The 13,304-nt window shown below is 41.0% G+C and overlaps 1 protein-coding gene across 6 annotated transcripts in view; it reads right to left on the reverse strand.

The window, feature by feature from the left end:
• Positions 1–903: 903 nt before the first annotated feature.
• Positions 904–13,304, reverse strand: part of RAD51B (RAD51 paralog B) — a 372,608-nt gene continuing 360,207 nt past the window's right edge. For 4 of the 6 annotated variants that reach the window (XM_088145605.1, XM_088145604.1, XM_088145601.1 and 1 more), the window contains one exon: positions 904–7,402. In XM_088145605.1, the coding sequence (XP_088001731.1) occupies positions 7,275–7,402 (128 nt within the window). In that variant the 3' untranslated portion in view covers positions 904–7,274. The remainder of the gene's footprint in view (positions 7,403–13,304) is intronic. The other 2 variants (XM_088145607.1, XM_088145606.1) reach the window with 1 other exon arrangement.

Genomic DNA, 13,304 nt, shown 5'->3' on the forward strand with positions numbered 1-13,304 from the left:
AGTTTTTTGCCTACTTTTATCTCTAGGCAATGTTGAGCAGTATATGCTAGCAACAAACAGCTGACTGTTCATATAACTGGCAGTAGACTACAGCAGACATAATAATTTTGATACATAGCTGGGCTGGGAATCCCCAGTGCTAGCTCTCGGAAGATAAAGTAAACATCACTTAGAAAGTTGAGATTGCTGACGCAAGCCCCCGTCTTGGCATTTCTTCATTGACCCAAGGTGTTCCTCTGCTTCTAATCAGTGTTTTGACATTGAGTGTTCGTGATTAAGAGGCTACCTTCAAAAGAGCCTCCTGTGGAGCTGTACACAGTGGAAAGCTTGGCCTTTGGGGGTAAACACAGAGCATGGAAGTTCTGGAGCAAGCATTGGTTTAAAAGTAAGTTGAGACCTTAAATCTGGATGGAGCAAGGAAAGAGTATCTCATCCAAAACATTTTGGGAAAAGGTCCTTTGAAGTGATGCACTCAGGACAAGTGCTATTGGTTGATTGGTTTTTCTGAAATTAGCTATGATTTGTGACTTTGATGATTAGAAAAAACTAGGTAATAGTAAAAAGAGAGCTTTTCTTTTTGTAACTGTAGAATAGGAGATAATTTTGTAACCAAACTTGTATTTGCTGCAATGAAAATCAGAAGCATCTTCTATTTCTTTTTATCCTTTCTTTTTGCACTTTTGTCTTTTCTTTGTTTCTCTTTCTTTTCTTTTCCTTTCTTCTCTTTTTTTACTTTATATTATTAGTTTTTGTTACTTTTTATCTACTTTTTAAAGCTTTGAATAAAATTTATATTTAAAAAATGAAATTAGCAAAGTGCATAACTCATGAGTTCACTGCTATATATAAGAAAGAAAAATGAAAATACATAATTGAGTAATCATACAACTTTATTTGGCTGTATGTACATGTGTCTGTATGTATATATGTAAAAGCACTGATTGAACAAAATACAGGTAGTCCTCGTTTAGCACCTGCCTTACAGCGACTAGTCACAATTTATTTATTTATTTACTTATTTATTCAATTTATATAGCCTCCCATCTTAGACCAGTGACTCTGGGTGGCTAACAATAATAAAAACAATCAAACACTTAACACAATACAGAAAATTAAATATAAATACAGCCAAGAGATCTTAAAAAACCATCAGCACAACCATGAAATGTGGCCCTTCGAACACTTGGGGCCCCAGACCTGGGCATAAAGCCAGGTCTTCGAGGCCTTCTGAAAAGCCAAAAGGGCTGGGGCCATCCTAATTTTAGGAGGGAGGATGTTCCAGAGGGCAGGCACCACAGCAGAAAAGGCACGTCTCCTGGTCCCCACCAGCCAACATTCCTTGGCTGATGGGACCCGGAGCATGCCCATCCTGCCGGACCGGATTGGATGGGTAGGAGCAACTGGGAAAAGATGGTTGCTAAGGTAACCCGGTCCCACGCCATGAAGGACTTTAAAAATGACAACCAGCACCTTGAATTGCACCTGGAAACACACCGGCAACCAATGCAGCTCCCAAAGCAGTGGTGTTACGTGTGCCGAGTAGCCAACACTATTTACAACCCGGGCAGCTGCATTCTGTACCAGCTGAAGCTTCCAAATGCTCTTCAAGGGCAGCCCCATGTAGAGCGCATTGCAATAGTCCAAACGGAAGGTCACAAGGGCATGAGTGACAGTGAATAGATTCTCCCGGCCCAGGAACGGGCACAACTGGTGCACAACCCAAAGGTGTGCGAAGGCCCTTTTAGCCATGGCTGCCGCCTGCTCTTCCAGCAGGAGCCCTGAGTCCAAGAGGACTCCCAGATTGCGCATCGGGTCTGTTGGGGCCAGTGCCACTCCATCCAGAACCAAAGATGGGAAAACCTTGGTACTGGGAGGCCCAAACACCCAAAGCCACTCAGTCTTGCTTAGGTTGAGCTGGAGCCCATTGAGCCCCATCCAGGCCCCTACAGCCTCCAGGCACTGAGGTAGGACATCCATGACATCACTCAGACAGCCCGGGAGGAGATATAAAGCTGGGTATCATCAGCATACTGATGATGCCTCACCCCAAACTGTCAGATCACCTCACCCAATGGCACAATTGTGACAGTGATGAAAAAGTAACTTTGCAACCAGTCCTCACATTTATGACCTTTGTAGGTCTGTAAAGCAAAGGAAAGCTGAAGTAAGATCATAAGCCTGGTCGTGGTTTCACTTAGTGACTACTTCACTTAACAACTGAGATGCCAGTCCAGTTGTGTTTGCTAAATGAGAACTACCTGTATTCTGTTTTAATTCTACTGTACATGCTTAAACAAGGCATCCCATCAAATATTACATATTCACCTTATTTATGAAATTAGACCTTCAACTCGCAGCCTGTGCAGCACTGATGACCCTTGGTCTCCTAAGAAAGACTACTCAAGTTTACATACTCGCTTTGCAATGATGACACCAAATGGAACTGTAATGTCCCTCCCTTCCCCTCCCCTGTCCATCTCTCTTCATTGCTGTTCATTTTTTCATAGTGAAAGATTTTTAAAAAATTTATTTATGCTGGAATTCCCATTGTTTGTATCTCCAATCAAATCATTCTCCAGCAGAATCTCTTGACAACAGTTGCTTAAAAGTATGTATAGTATATTGTGGTGTCCTGACTTTTTCCTGTCAGAGTTCAGGTCAGGCACAACTATGAATTTATATTGTTCCAGAAACTTAATCCTGCATTTAGGAACTATATATCAGCAGAAACTTCAGTGACCTTATTGCTAGTTTAATTGCTTTATGGCAGACAAAAATAAGTAATCTCTACACAGAAAACCTGCCTGCAGCAGAACACAGAAATCAAGCCTTACATAGCCCCAAGACTTAAATCTTAAACCTTTTCCTCTTGCCATTTCTGGTCATCTGAGTCTTGGCCATTAGAATTTCAGTGTGTGTGTGTGTGTGTATATATGTATGTGTGTACATGTACATGTACGTGTGTATGTATGTACATGTACGTGTGTGTGTATATATATCTTAAAAGGATTGTTTATATTGGGGAAATAGGGGGATATTACCACCCATGATAACACTTTTGTCTGCTCCTGTACCAAGGAGAATGCTATTAGAGCCTACTCTTTGGGCTCCAAGACAGATAAAGATTCAGCTCGAAAAACAAGTTGAGAAGCAAGTGCCTTTATTTTTTGGAATCTTTTTAGACTTACATTATTATCAGGGAACTGTCTTCTTAAGTCCTGGCTTCACTTTGAAGTACTTTAGGGAATCCAGAAATTCTTGTGTTGTGAGTCAGTGACATCTATTTCTTTAAAGGATGTATCGCAACATAGTTGATAAAACACCCAGGAGAAAAGCAATGGCAAACCATTCCTTTGCTGCTGCCAAGAAAACAGGAGTTGAGCTTGGCTGGAAGGACCAAGTAGGGGCTGAGCCATGGGGCCACTTGCTTCTGTATGTCCAGCAGATAATGGGGAAGGAGATTATCTATCTATCTATCTATCTATCTATCTATCTATCTATCTATCTATCTGTCTGTCTGTCTGTCTGTCTGTCTGTCTGTCTGTCTGTCTGTCTGTCTGTCTGTCTGTCTATCTATCTATCTATCTATCTATCTATCTATCTATCTATCTATCTATCTATCTATCATCTATCAAATTTTATGCCACCCATCTCACTGTATACGTGACTCTAGGTGGCTTACAAGTAAAAAGTGATAAAAAAAAAGATCAAAATCTCTACAAAAATATACAAAGCTAAAAGACTGAGACGGCGTCCTCAAGCCAGCAACCACCCCCAGTACTGTGAACCCCCTTTGGGTCCTCACACTAGTTGACAGAGCCAGGTCTTAATGCTCTTCCAGAAGGCCAGAAGAGTGGGGGCCAATTTCACCTCAGGGGGCAAGATGTTCCACAAGAAGGGGCAATGGCAGAAAAGGCTCTCTTCCTAGAACGCCGCCCTGTGGATATGGAGAGCGCGTTCCAAGAGATAGAATAATATCATGACAAAATGAAGATCAGAGAGTGCCCTTTTAAACCACCAGTCTTAGAAACAGAGGGTTGAATGGCACAGGTGAGCGAACATCAAGTCAAGCAACAAGCTTTCCCCTTGCTTCACCATCCTGCAGTGGAGGCATATCCTAAAAACCTGCCTAAGAAATGTTAGTACTTTTCCTGCCTACAAATATGCCCCCAGCTCTTCGGCCCTGTTTGCATGACATCCTTATCTGGGAAGGGAGTAAGCATGTTGTGTGAACTCCCAAACCCTGGAGGTTTCTTGCCAATTATCCCAGATGGGGTTAGATTTGTCCCCAACAGATCTGATCTTATTTGGGCTTAAACAGTGTTTTTCAAACTCGGCAACTTCATGCTGGCTGGGGAATTCTGGGAGTTGAAGTCCACACTTCTTGAAGTTGTCAAGTTTGAAAAAAACTGGGCTAAACAAACATTCTCCTGGGCCAACCCCTCGCATCCGCTGTCCCTACTATTCTTCCAGGCAAGCAGTGCCTCCCAGCCTCCTTCACAACAGAGAGCAGGACCGAAACTTAGCTAGTGGCGGATCATCCTGGTCATCCTGGTTCACAAGATGCCGGCGGAAGAACGTGAGCCAAGTGACCAGGAAGGGGAATCCCTGGACTGGCCCTGTTGTGCGAAGGGGGCCTTGGTGGTTTTAAGAGCCTTAGTTACTCCACCACTAAATAGCAAGATGTCATTTAAGTGAGAGAAGGGGCAGTGCTTTGAATTTTGTGTTTACAGACTATTGCCTAGGGTGAAATATCTTGGAAGAAAAAGAAAACCATTGGGGAAAATACTTTGGAGCTTTGGCCTTGCAAAATCACCATGTTCTGAAGGGACAGGAGAATCTGGTTAAACAACTTCTGTGTTTTAAGAAAGCAGCTACATTTCCCCTCTCCCCTCTGCACACACTTTCCACCCCCTGGAGACTTTTGCCTTAAATAGGTCACGGCAGTTCCCTGGAGACCTTGCGTTCCTCAGTGGAATTTTCCTTGCCATTCAACTGCTCCTGAAAGGGATGAGAATTAGGTCTGGGATTCCCCCGGTGCCTCTGACTATTTCCACAAAATCTCAAACGTTTATCCAGAAGAAATGCTGCCTCTTCTCTCTCCACTTAAAAGGATAGGCTGTGCCATCAAAGGAGGCCCTATGCTTTATTTACGCCCCCCTGACAGGTAAACCAAGGATGGCAAGAAGTTTCCCCCACCCACCAAGATCTCATCTGCAATGTTAATAATTTTGGTAGCTGTAGCAACAGGTTGTGACTGGGAAAGAGAACAAGGGCCAGGAAAATGTTAAAAGATTCTCTCTGGATCCCACTTACACGGGCACTTGAAAATACCACCCGTTGCCTTGAACACACATTTACTGTCACTGAACAGAGGCGGTTTCTTCACTGCATTGGGTTAATGCTGAGTCATTGTCCCAGTGCAATCGGCAATTTAGTGTATGGTGTACCAATACCTATACAGATTTTGCACTCTCCCCTTGAGCAAAATAATGTTCTGTGCGTTTAAATGGAAGAGACAGATCTGCACAATTTTTTATAACCTTTTCTAATTGCTCTTACTGTTGAAAGAAAGGGGGAAAATCTTCATCTTAATACTGCAATTTGTAGTGATGCAGTACATAACTTTAGGCTCTGGACTTAATACTCTTACAGAAGGCTAAGGCCTATTTGACAGCCATAGGTTTTGGTTCCATTTTGAGGCACCATAATTAACCTATTATTAATCAGGAAAAGAGAAAATGATGAATGACTTGTGTAGAACCTATTTTTATTGGGTTTATTCATTCTTTTCCTAAAGTGAAAAAGGCTTGATTGAATATACTCTAAATGTTTATAACAGGTATTGCAAAGAAACTTGTATGTGGTAATGCTGTACAGTATTAAAACATTGTGATTTAATTCTCTCTGGTTTGTTTAACAAAAGACAATGCATTCTTTAAGAGAGCCTTCCCCCAACATGGTGTCCTCCAAATGTCTTGGAACTGTGACTTCCATAATTAATTGGTGATGGAGTCTGGGAATTCTGAGACTGGGGACAGTTGCTTGACCTACTTCCCAGTACGTTTCATTCGGTTGGACTGCACAGCGCTTCAGTTCCAAACTCCAGATGATGGTTCCAAGCATATGATTCCTGGGAAAGGGTGTGGCTGCTTTAAAGTGCTACAGAGAGGTGCCATGTTCATGCTCCCACATGCTCTGAAGCACCTTTTAGAGACTGAGTCCAAAGCCTACATAGTCCTATCATTTAGCACCTAGGTGCTGAACCAAAAATAAAAGAAACAAACCAACAATATTTCTTGCAATAGAAGCTATATTTTCACATGAACATTACTGGTAAGGTAGCCCCTAGTTGGATGATCCCGTGGCTCTGCTATAAATCCACATTAAATAAGCAATTCTGTTTTAACTGCAGACCCCCTAATCTTAAATACATGAATAAGAGTACTACTCTAGTGAGCAGAGTTGCTGTAAAGGCTATATTACTGTATTTATGAAATGCTTTGAACATTCCAAGTCATTAGGCCCAGGTATTTGTTATTTTTAAATTATAAGGCAAATTATGCCGGAATAGCTGCACCACCCATGCTAGTTTTATCCTAGCTGTTCTAGTTGGTGTTGACAGGTAGGACAACTGTTCATGATATCACAGATGAGAGTGGTATCAGATACATGAGAATGTGGATCTTTTGGGTGAAGGGTTGCCATATTATATCATTTTCTCTCATTAAGCTCGTCCATTTTGATATAGCAAGATTACAAGATATTAGGTAATATCTCTAAGAATATTCTGGGGATGCCAGCTAAATGGTAGAAATGTATGTGACTTGTCAGGTGCTTTGAATATCATGCTAAGCACAGACTTTTCAAACTTGGGTGGATCCACCAGACAATACACAAGCATCAAGCTAAAATTCAGAGAGAGAAAGAGGGTGAGGGGGGAAAAAACCCAACCTAACACCAACCCTCTGAACAAGTCTTATTCTATTTAACCAACAAAGGACATCAGACATCAGCCTACAGGGTTCCAGAAAGTTACTGATCACTTTGTTGATGCAAATGTTGTTTAAAGAAAGAATGTAAGATCACAAATGCCGGAGTCGAGCTTGGAAAAACCTGGTAGTCGCTGTAATCAAAACCAAAAGCAGGACCCTATGCAGGAATCGCGCCAGGTCAAGAAAATCATGGTATCCGTTCAAGACAAGGGCCTTTTCTTTCTTCTCTGGATTTCAGTATTCTGTTTTCTGGTTGCTGCTTGTCACTGCTGATGTGAACTACAGGGTGAAACTGGATGAAGCCATTTCAGCTTCATTGTTAAAGGTATCTTTCCTCACTTTTATCGCTTGCAGTGCAGTAATCGTTCCTTCCCAATTACTACATGGCTGGTCATTTGGATCCATTTCTGAAATTCAGAACAAATAAAACCAGTTCAGTGACAATGTGATGTACTTGCCTGTGATACTGCTTTAAGAACTAATGAACAAAGACCCCATTCAAACATTTAGGTAATGGTATTTCTACAAGCAAATACTAGATTCTTTGCACGATAAAAAAGGCACAGTTTGAGACAGCAGCACAGAGTCTGTTTTCCAATGCCAGCTAATTTTTGGCTGCCTGAAGAGTTCCTCCTTATCTTTCTGCTTATTATTGATGAATCATTATCAGTCTTTCAACAGTCTGATCAATTATTCCAGCAGCTTCTAGGCACCAGATTACCTGGCAGGGAATTTCTTGGAAGACTATTCAAATCAACTAGACTTACACTGACTCACAATTTCCCTATCTTGTTTGACTGTCTTCTCCAAAGCAATGAGAATCTCACCTTCAGTGGTTAAAGGAGGCATTTTATCCTAGGGGCGTGTGGGCTTTCAACTCCCTTTGAATGCATTAAAAAAAAAATCATTCTGGGGTACAGGCCTTCCCAGTGTAATAGGAAAAAATTCTGCCCTCATCAGCAATCCTCTCAGTATGTTCTATGGACAGTGGGGCCAGAATAAGGAAATTGCAGATTTCTCCTCCTCTGATGATCTGAGCCATTCCTCTGTCCATGAGCCAACCTTCAGTGGGCGTGGATTGGTATGTCTCTGTTGAAATTAGTGCAACGCTGCTGATTTGTATCTGCCGAGGATGTGAATCTAGGCATATTCTGCACGTATCCCAGCCCTTAGAGAATACAGGAGGACAGGCAAACAGCCCTTTCTGCTAATCTATCCAATCTCTGCATTAGAGGTTTTTTAAAGGCGAAAGTATTTACTGAGTTTGGACAGAGCCAGGAGAGCTTAAAACAAACTGATATTGCAGCCTTTTGTCAAACTCTTCTGGAATAACATTCAACATTGTATTGTATAAATAGTGGCCAATCTCTTCCCAATTATCTCTTCAAGTGGGAAATCACATCATACTTCCTTGATCATTTTTGTAAGTTCTACCAGTCATTCATACATGGGCATAATAGTATGTTTATCTGTGATAAACTTCAGTTTATACAGGCCAGAACAGCAAATTCCCTTTCCTTGTTCAGAAGAAAGCTTAAAGTAAAGAGAATAGTTTGCTGTTAATAATTGCACTGCAAGGTGACATAGACCTTAGCAAAGGGACTCATTTTGGATTTCTCCAGCTGATCATTCAAACAAGCCCTATTGTCATGCTGAAAAGCAAAGTTCTTCCTTGGACCCCTACAGGGCAACATGTACCTAGGTGAACCAACTGCCATTGTTTAGGAACAAAGCCCTGAAGTCTGTCAATAAAACAAGTAAAGATGCAGTTGAAAGGTAAGGGGAAGGGTGTAAAGAGACTATCAGTCAGCTAGCCAACGTGTGGAAGGTCAGTTGGAAAGTTGGGAGGAAAATGGGAAAACTGTGGAGGAAGGCAGGGAACCAATATGTGATCATTTTTTAAAAACCATAAAAAATATATGTATTTTTCTTTGCTTGCCTTCACAGCACTATCAACCTGATCTCACAGTCAGTGAAACAATATTTTCTATACTAGATGAAATAATTACAGTATTTGCAAAATATCAAGAGTCTAGCCTGAAGTCCTTGTCTTTTTCGAGAATTAGGAATGATGTTTAGAGACACTTCCAACCCTAGGTAGTAAGATGGTGCAAATCTTAGTATATTAGGAACAGCTCCTGAGAATACAGTTTCTCATACAGAGTCAGCTTCTAATAATGAGGGTGGGGAGGGGAAAGTACAATTTCCTTCAGATCTCAGCTTGAATCTAGAGATAGACAAAATGAACTCCATTTCTGCAATGGGGCTTCCCTTGTTCCAACCTCTCATCACTAAATCCTTGGGAGCTTGATTCATGGGTGATGGAGATGGGAAGAGAAAATCTCTGATCTCTTCTCCATCAACCTGGCTGTTTTCCCAAGCACAGGGGGCCAGGAGAATAATTGAGCTGCTGGTGGATGGGGTTTTCAGGAGCCATTTTGGGTTTATTTGGTTCGGAAATGTATTTTTTATAAATTGTATTTATGTATTGTCGAAGGCTTTCACGGCTGGAATACGATGGCTGGTGTGGGTCTTCCGGGCTGTGTGGCCGTGTTCTGGAAGTCTGCCGGTCACAGATGCTGGCGAAATGTTAGGAAACAAAACTTCCAGAACACGGCCACACAGCCCGGAAGACCCACACCAGCCAATTGTATTTATATTGTATGTTTTAATCTTTATTTGCTGACCAGAGTCGCATTTGTGAGATAGGCAACCATATAAATTGATTTAAATAAATAAATACTGAATTGGATTGCCTTCTACACATACAAATGTTTTTCTGCTTTTCCAAGACAATATATTTATACTACTCTGGGTGACTTTGGGCCATTCCCAACCTCTCAGCCAGCCTACTTCTTAGAATTGTTAGGGTAAAATGAAGGGAGAATCCTTTGTCTACCAACTTGAGCTCCAAGAACCAAGATGGGTTAGAAGTATAATAATCAATAAAAAAAAGTCTGGATTGCAACCATTATGGAGAATTAACTATGCATAAACTGAATGTTAACATGGCCATGGTTGCATAACTGCTTTAGGTGATTTTCCTGAATTTTCTATCCCAAATGTTGTCTCAGTTCTATTTCACCTTTATCATGCATTTAAAAAAAAGTTTAAAATTTAAGGAGAAACATTAAACTTTTAAACATTACTTAATATTTCACATTCCTGACCATTCTACCAAGATCTCTGAAGGTTCATCATCTCCCATCTTTAACACATTTGTTTGCGCTAGTAAGCATGGGTTGATAAGGAATGAATAGCTGTTCTTTCACTTAGAGTTTGTACATAAAACAACACCAATCGGCCATCCATGTTCAAAAAATGAAAAAACAGATCATTGTGATTGGATGAAAATTGTATAGTTTTTTTTTTTTTTTTTACAATTTATAATGTTGAAACAAAAAGGAATAACCAGACATCATGGACTTTAGATGAGATATACTATTCTGGACTGGATGTAGCCATATAGAACAGAAGCAACAATATGGGAGGCTTCACTTACTGCTCTAATGTTATCTATTAATGATCCCTTTAAGGAGAACTGCTTTTACAGAAGCAATTATCTTGTCTTACAATTAACACATTTAAGTCGAGCCAAGAGTACATCAGAGATAGGAAACACTTCTTAACAATCTCTTTCTGTGAAGACTTTTGGTTATGAACAAAGCTACGTAGTTTAGTTCATGAGGACTGAGCTTAACACTTTTACATGGAGAAAAGAGCTGCAATCAGAGAACAAAATGGGTGTCTCTAAGCTCTGCAAATTCTTGTAACCCTCCTTGGTTACAAGAATTTGCCTCCTCCTCAGATCCTACAAACTCAGAACAAGAACTTTCAACATTCCATGAACTTCTTAATGCAATTTCCAACTGTGTTGGCCTTTTAACAAAGGTATTCTAGTGTGCGCTACTGTATCTACTTCATTATTAATCAACAAAGGTTTATTTCATAGTACCTTTATCAGAATTTAAAGTTTCATAAGACTCTTCAGCATTCAAGCAGACTGTTTGATCAAACTAAGTAACTTAGATGGAAACTAGGCGATATAACTATGCATTGGCCTTGCCCAGCCTAGAGTCTTCCAGCTGTAGCAGGACTGCAACTCCCAGAATGCTGGCTTGGGAATGCCAATTTGGGAAAAGTTTCTACAAATCAAGAGGCATAATGACATTTTTCACAGTTTCACTATTGAGATTCACAGGATTCTCTTGTATATAGCAGTAACTTATTTTGAACATTTATGGGGTTATTGGAATTTGGGGTGGGATGAGGGAATTTTCTTGCCTGTGTAACTGCTGTTGAATTTGGTATATCTGTGAAGCAGAAGTTCAGGTTTTCAGTCAAATAACAAAGAAAGTAACCAAAGGTGATAATGTGCTCAATACTCAGTCATCCTGCATGCACCAGATTCCAGCTAGCCAAACATAGCTGGAGAGAAAACAAGAGATGGTTTGACTACTAAAATTACTCTGAAATCTGATCTTCCTTGACTTTTACTATCTGATACCTTCATACAGTTATTTCACTGAGAAAATACACCAAAGATACACTGAAATACCTGAGGGAAGTACAGAAATATCAGATGACAAGAAATGTATAATTAGCACTGATCTATCCTAGTCATGTCTTTACTCATTTAACCATTGTCTCCTTCTTGCATGATGATTTGTTAGACTAAAACATGACCTGCGTTTCTCCTCATTGCTAAACAGTGACCTCTTTTATACCTGAATCTTGATTCCAAGAGCACAAGACATGTGATTAAAGGCATCTGCAGGATGAGCCAAGAGGGGTCAAATGGTAGAAGCAGCATTATGCCACAAGCTCTGCCCCTTTTGTACAGGCTTTGTGACATCTCACACACCTATGAAAGGAACGGACCTGGTGGCACAACTCTGCTTTCATCATTTTAATGAAAGTGTTGGATCCTGCAGACGCCTCTGAGTGTGACTCCGTTGACCATTTGATCTTTCACTGGCTTTTGATACTGTTGACTATAGTATCTTCCTAGACAACATTTTTGAGTTGGGATTGGACAACATTACAGTGGTTGAGGGGAGTCCTTTCCCCCCCACGTTGCTATTAAGCATTTAAACGAAGCCACTGAAAGTAGCCTTCAGCAGTTTAGGAGCTAGGTGTCATCAATACGCTGAGGATATTCAGCTCAGGTTTTCCTTGCAACTGAATCAGGAGAGGCTGTGCATGTTCTGAATCACCATCTGGATGCCACGATGGAATAGATAGGGGCTGATGAACAGAAACTGAATCCTGACAAGTTGGGAGGGTGGTTCCCAGGAATGGAAACTGGGAAGTTTGCCTGTTTTGAATGAGGTTGTATTGTCTCCATGAGGACAGGAATGTAATTTGGGAATGCTCATAGAGTCATTGTCACTGGGGGCCCAAGTAACTCTGTGGCTAAGACTACCAATCATCAGCTTTTTGGATAGGGACAGCTTAGCTCCCACGATTCATGTACTGGGAACCTCGTCTTTAGATAACTGTCATGTGCTCAGTATGAGACTGTCCTTGCACTTGTTCCAAAAGGCAAAGCTGCTATTCTTTTCCTCACTTTTTAAATGTGAACTTGTTATTTTATACCTGAATTTATTTTCATTTATTTTAAAATACAGGTGAAACTCAAAAAATTAGAATATCGTGCAAATATTCATTTATGTCAGTATGGCAACTCAAAAGGTGAAACCAATATATGAGATAGACGCATTACATGCAAAGCGAGATATGTCAAGCCTTACTTTGGTATAATTGTGATGATTATGGCGTACAGCTTATGAAAACCCCAAATTCACAATCTCAGAAAATTAGAATATTACATGACATCAATAACACAAGGATTGGAAATAGAACAATATCGGACCTCTGCAAAGTATAAGCATGCATATGTACTCAGTACTTGGTTTGGGCCCCTTTTGCAGCAATGACTGCTGCAATGTGGCGTGGCATGGATGCTATCAGCCTGTGGCACTGCTGAGGTGTTATGGAAGACCAGGATGCTTCAATAGCGGCCTTCAGCTCCACTGCATTGTTCGGTCTCGTGTCCCTCATCTTTCTCTTGGCAATGCCCCATAGATTCTCTATGGGGTTCAGGTCAGGCGAGTTTGCTGGCCAATCAAGCACAGTAATCCCATGGTCATTGAACCAGGTTTTGGTACTTTTGGCAGTGTGGGCAGGTGCCAAGTCCTGCTGGAAAATGAAGTCAGCATCCCCATAAAGCTCGTCTGCGGAAGGAAGCATGAAGTGCTCCAAAATCTCCTGGTAGATGGCTGCGTTGAACCTGGACTTAATGAAGCA

Source organism: Python bivittatus, unplaced genomic scaffold (genome assembly GCF_059951505.1).
Source record: "Python bivittatus isolate LINGU-HERP-01145 unplaced genomic scaffold, Pbiv_v1 ctg000480_np1212, whole genome shotgun sequence".
In the NCBI taxonomy this organism is placed as follows: Eukaryota; Metazoa; Chordata; class Lepidosauria; order Squamata; family Pythonidae; genus Python; species Python bivittatus.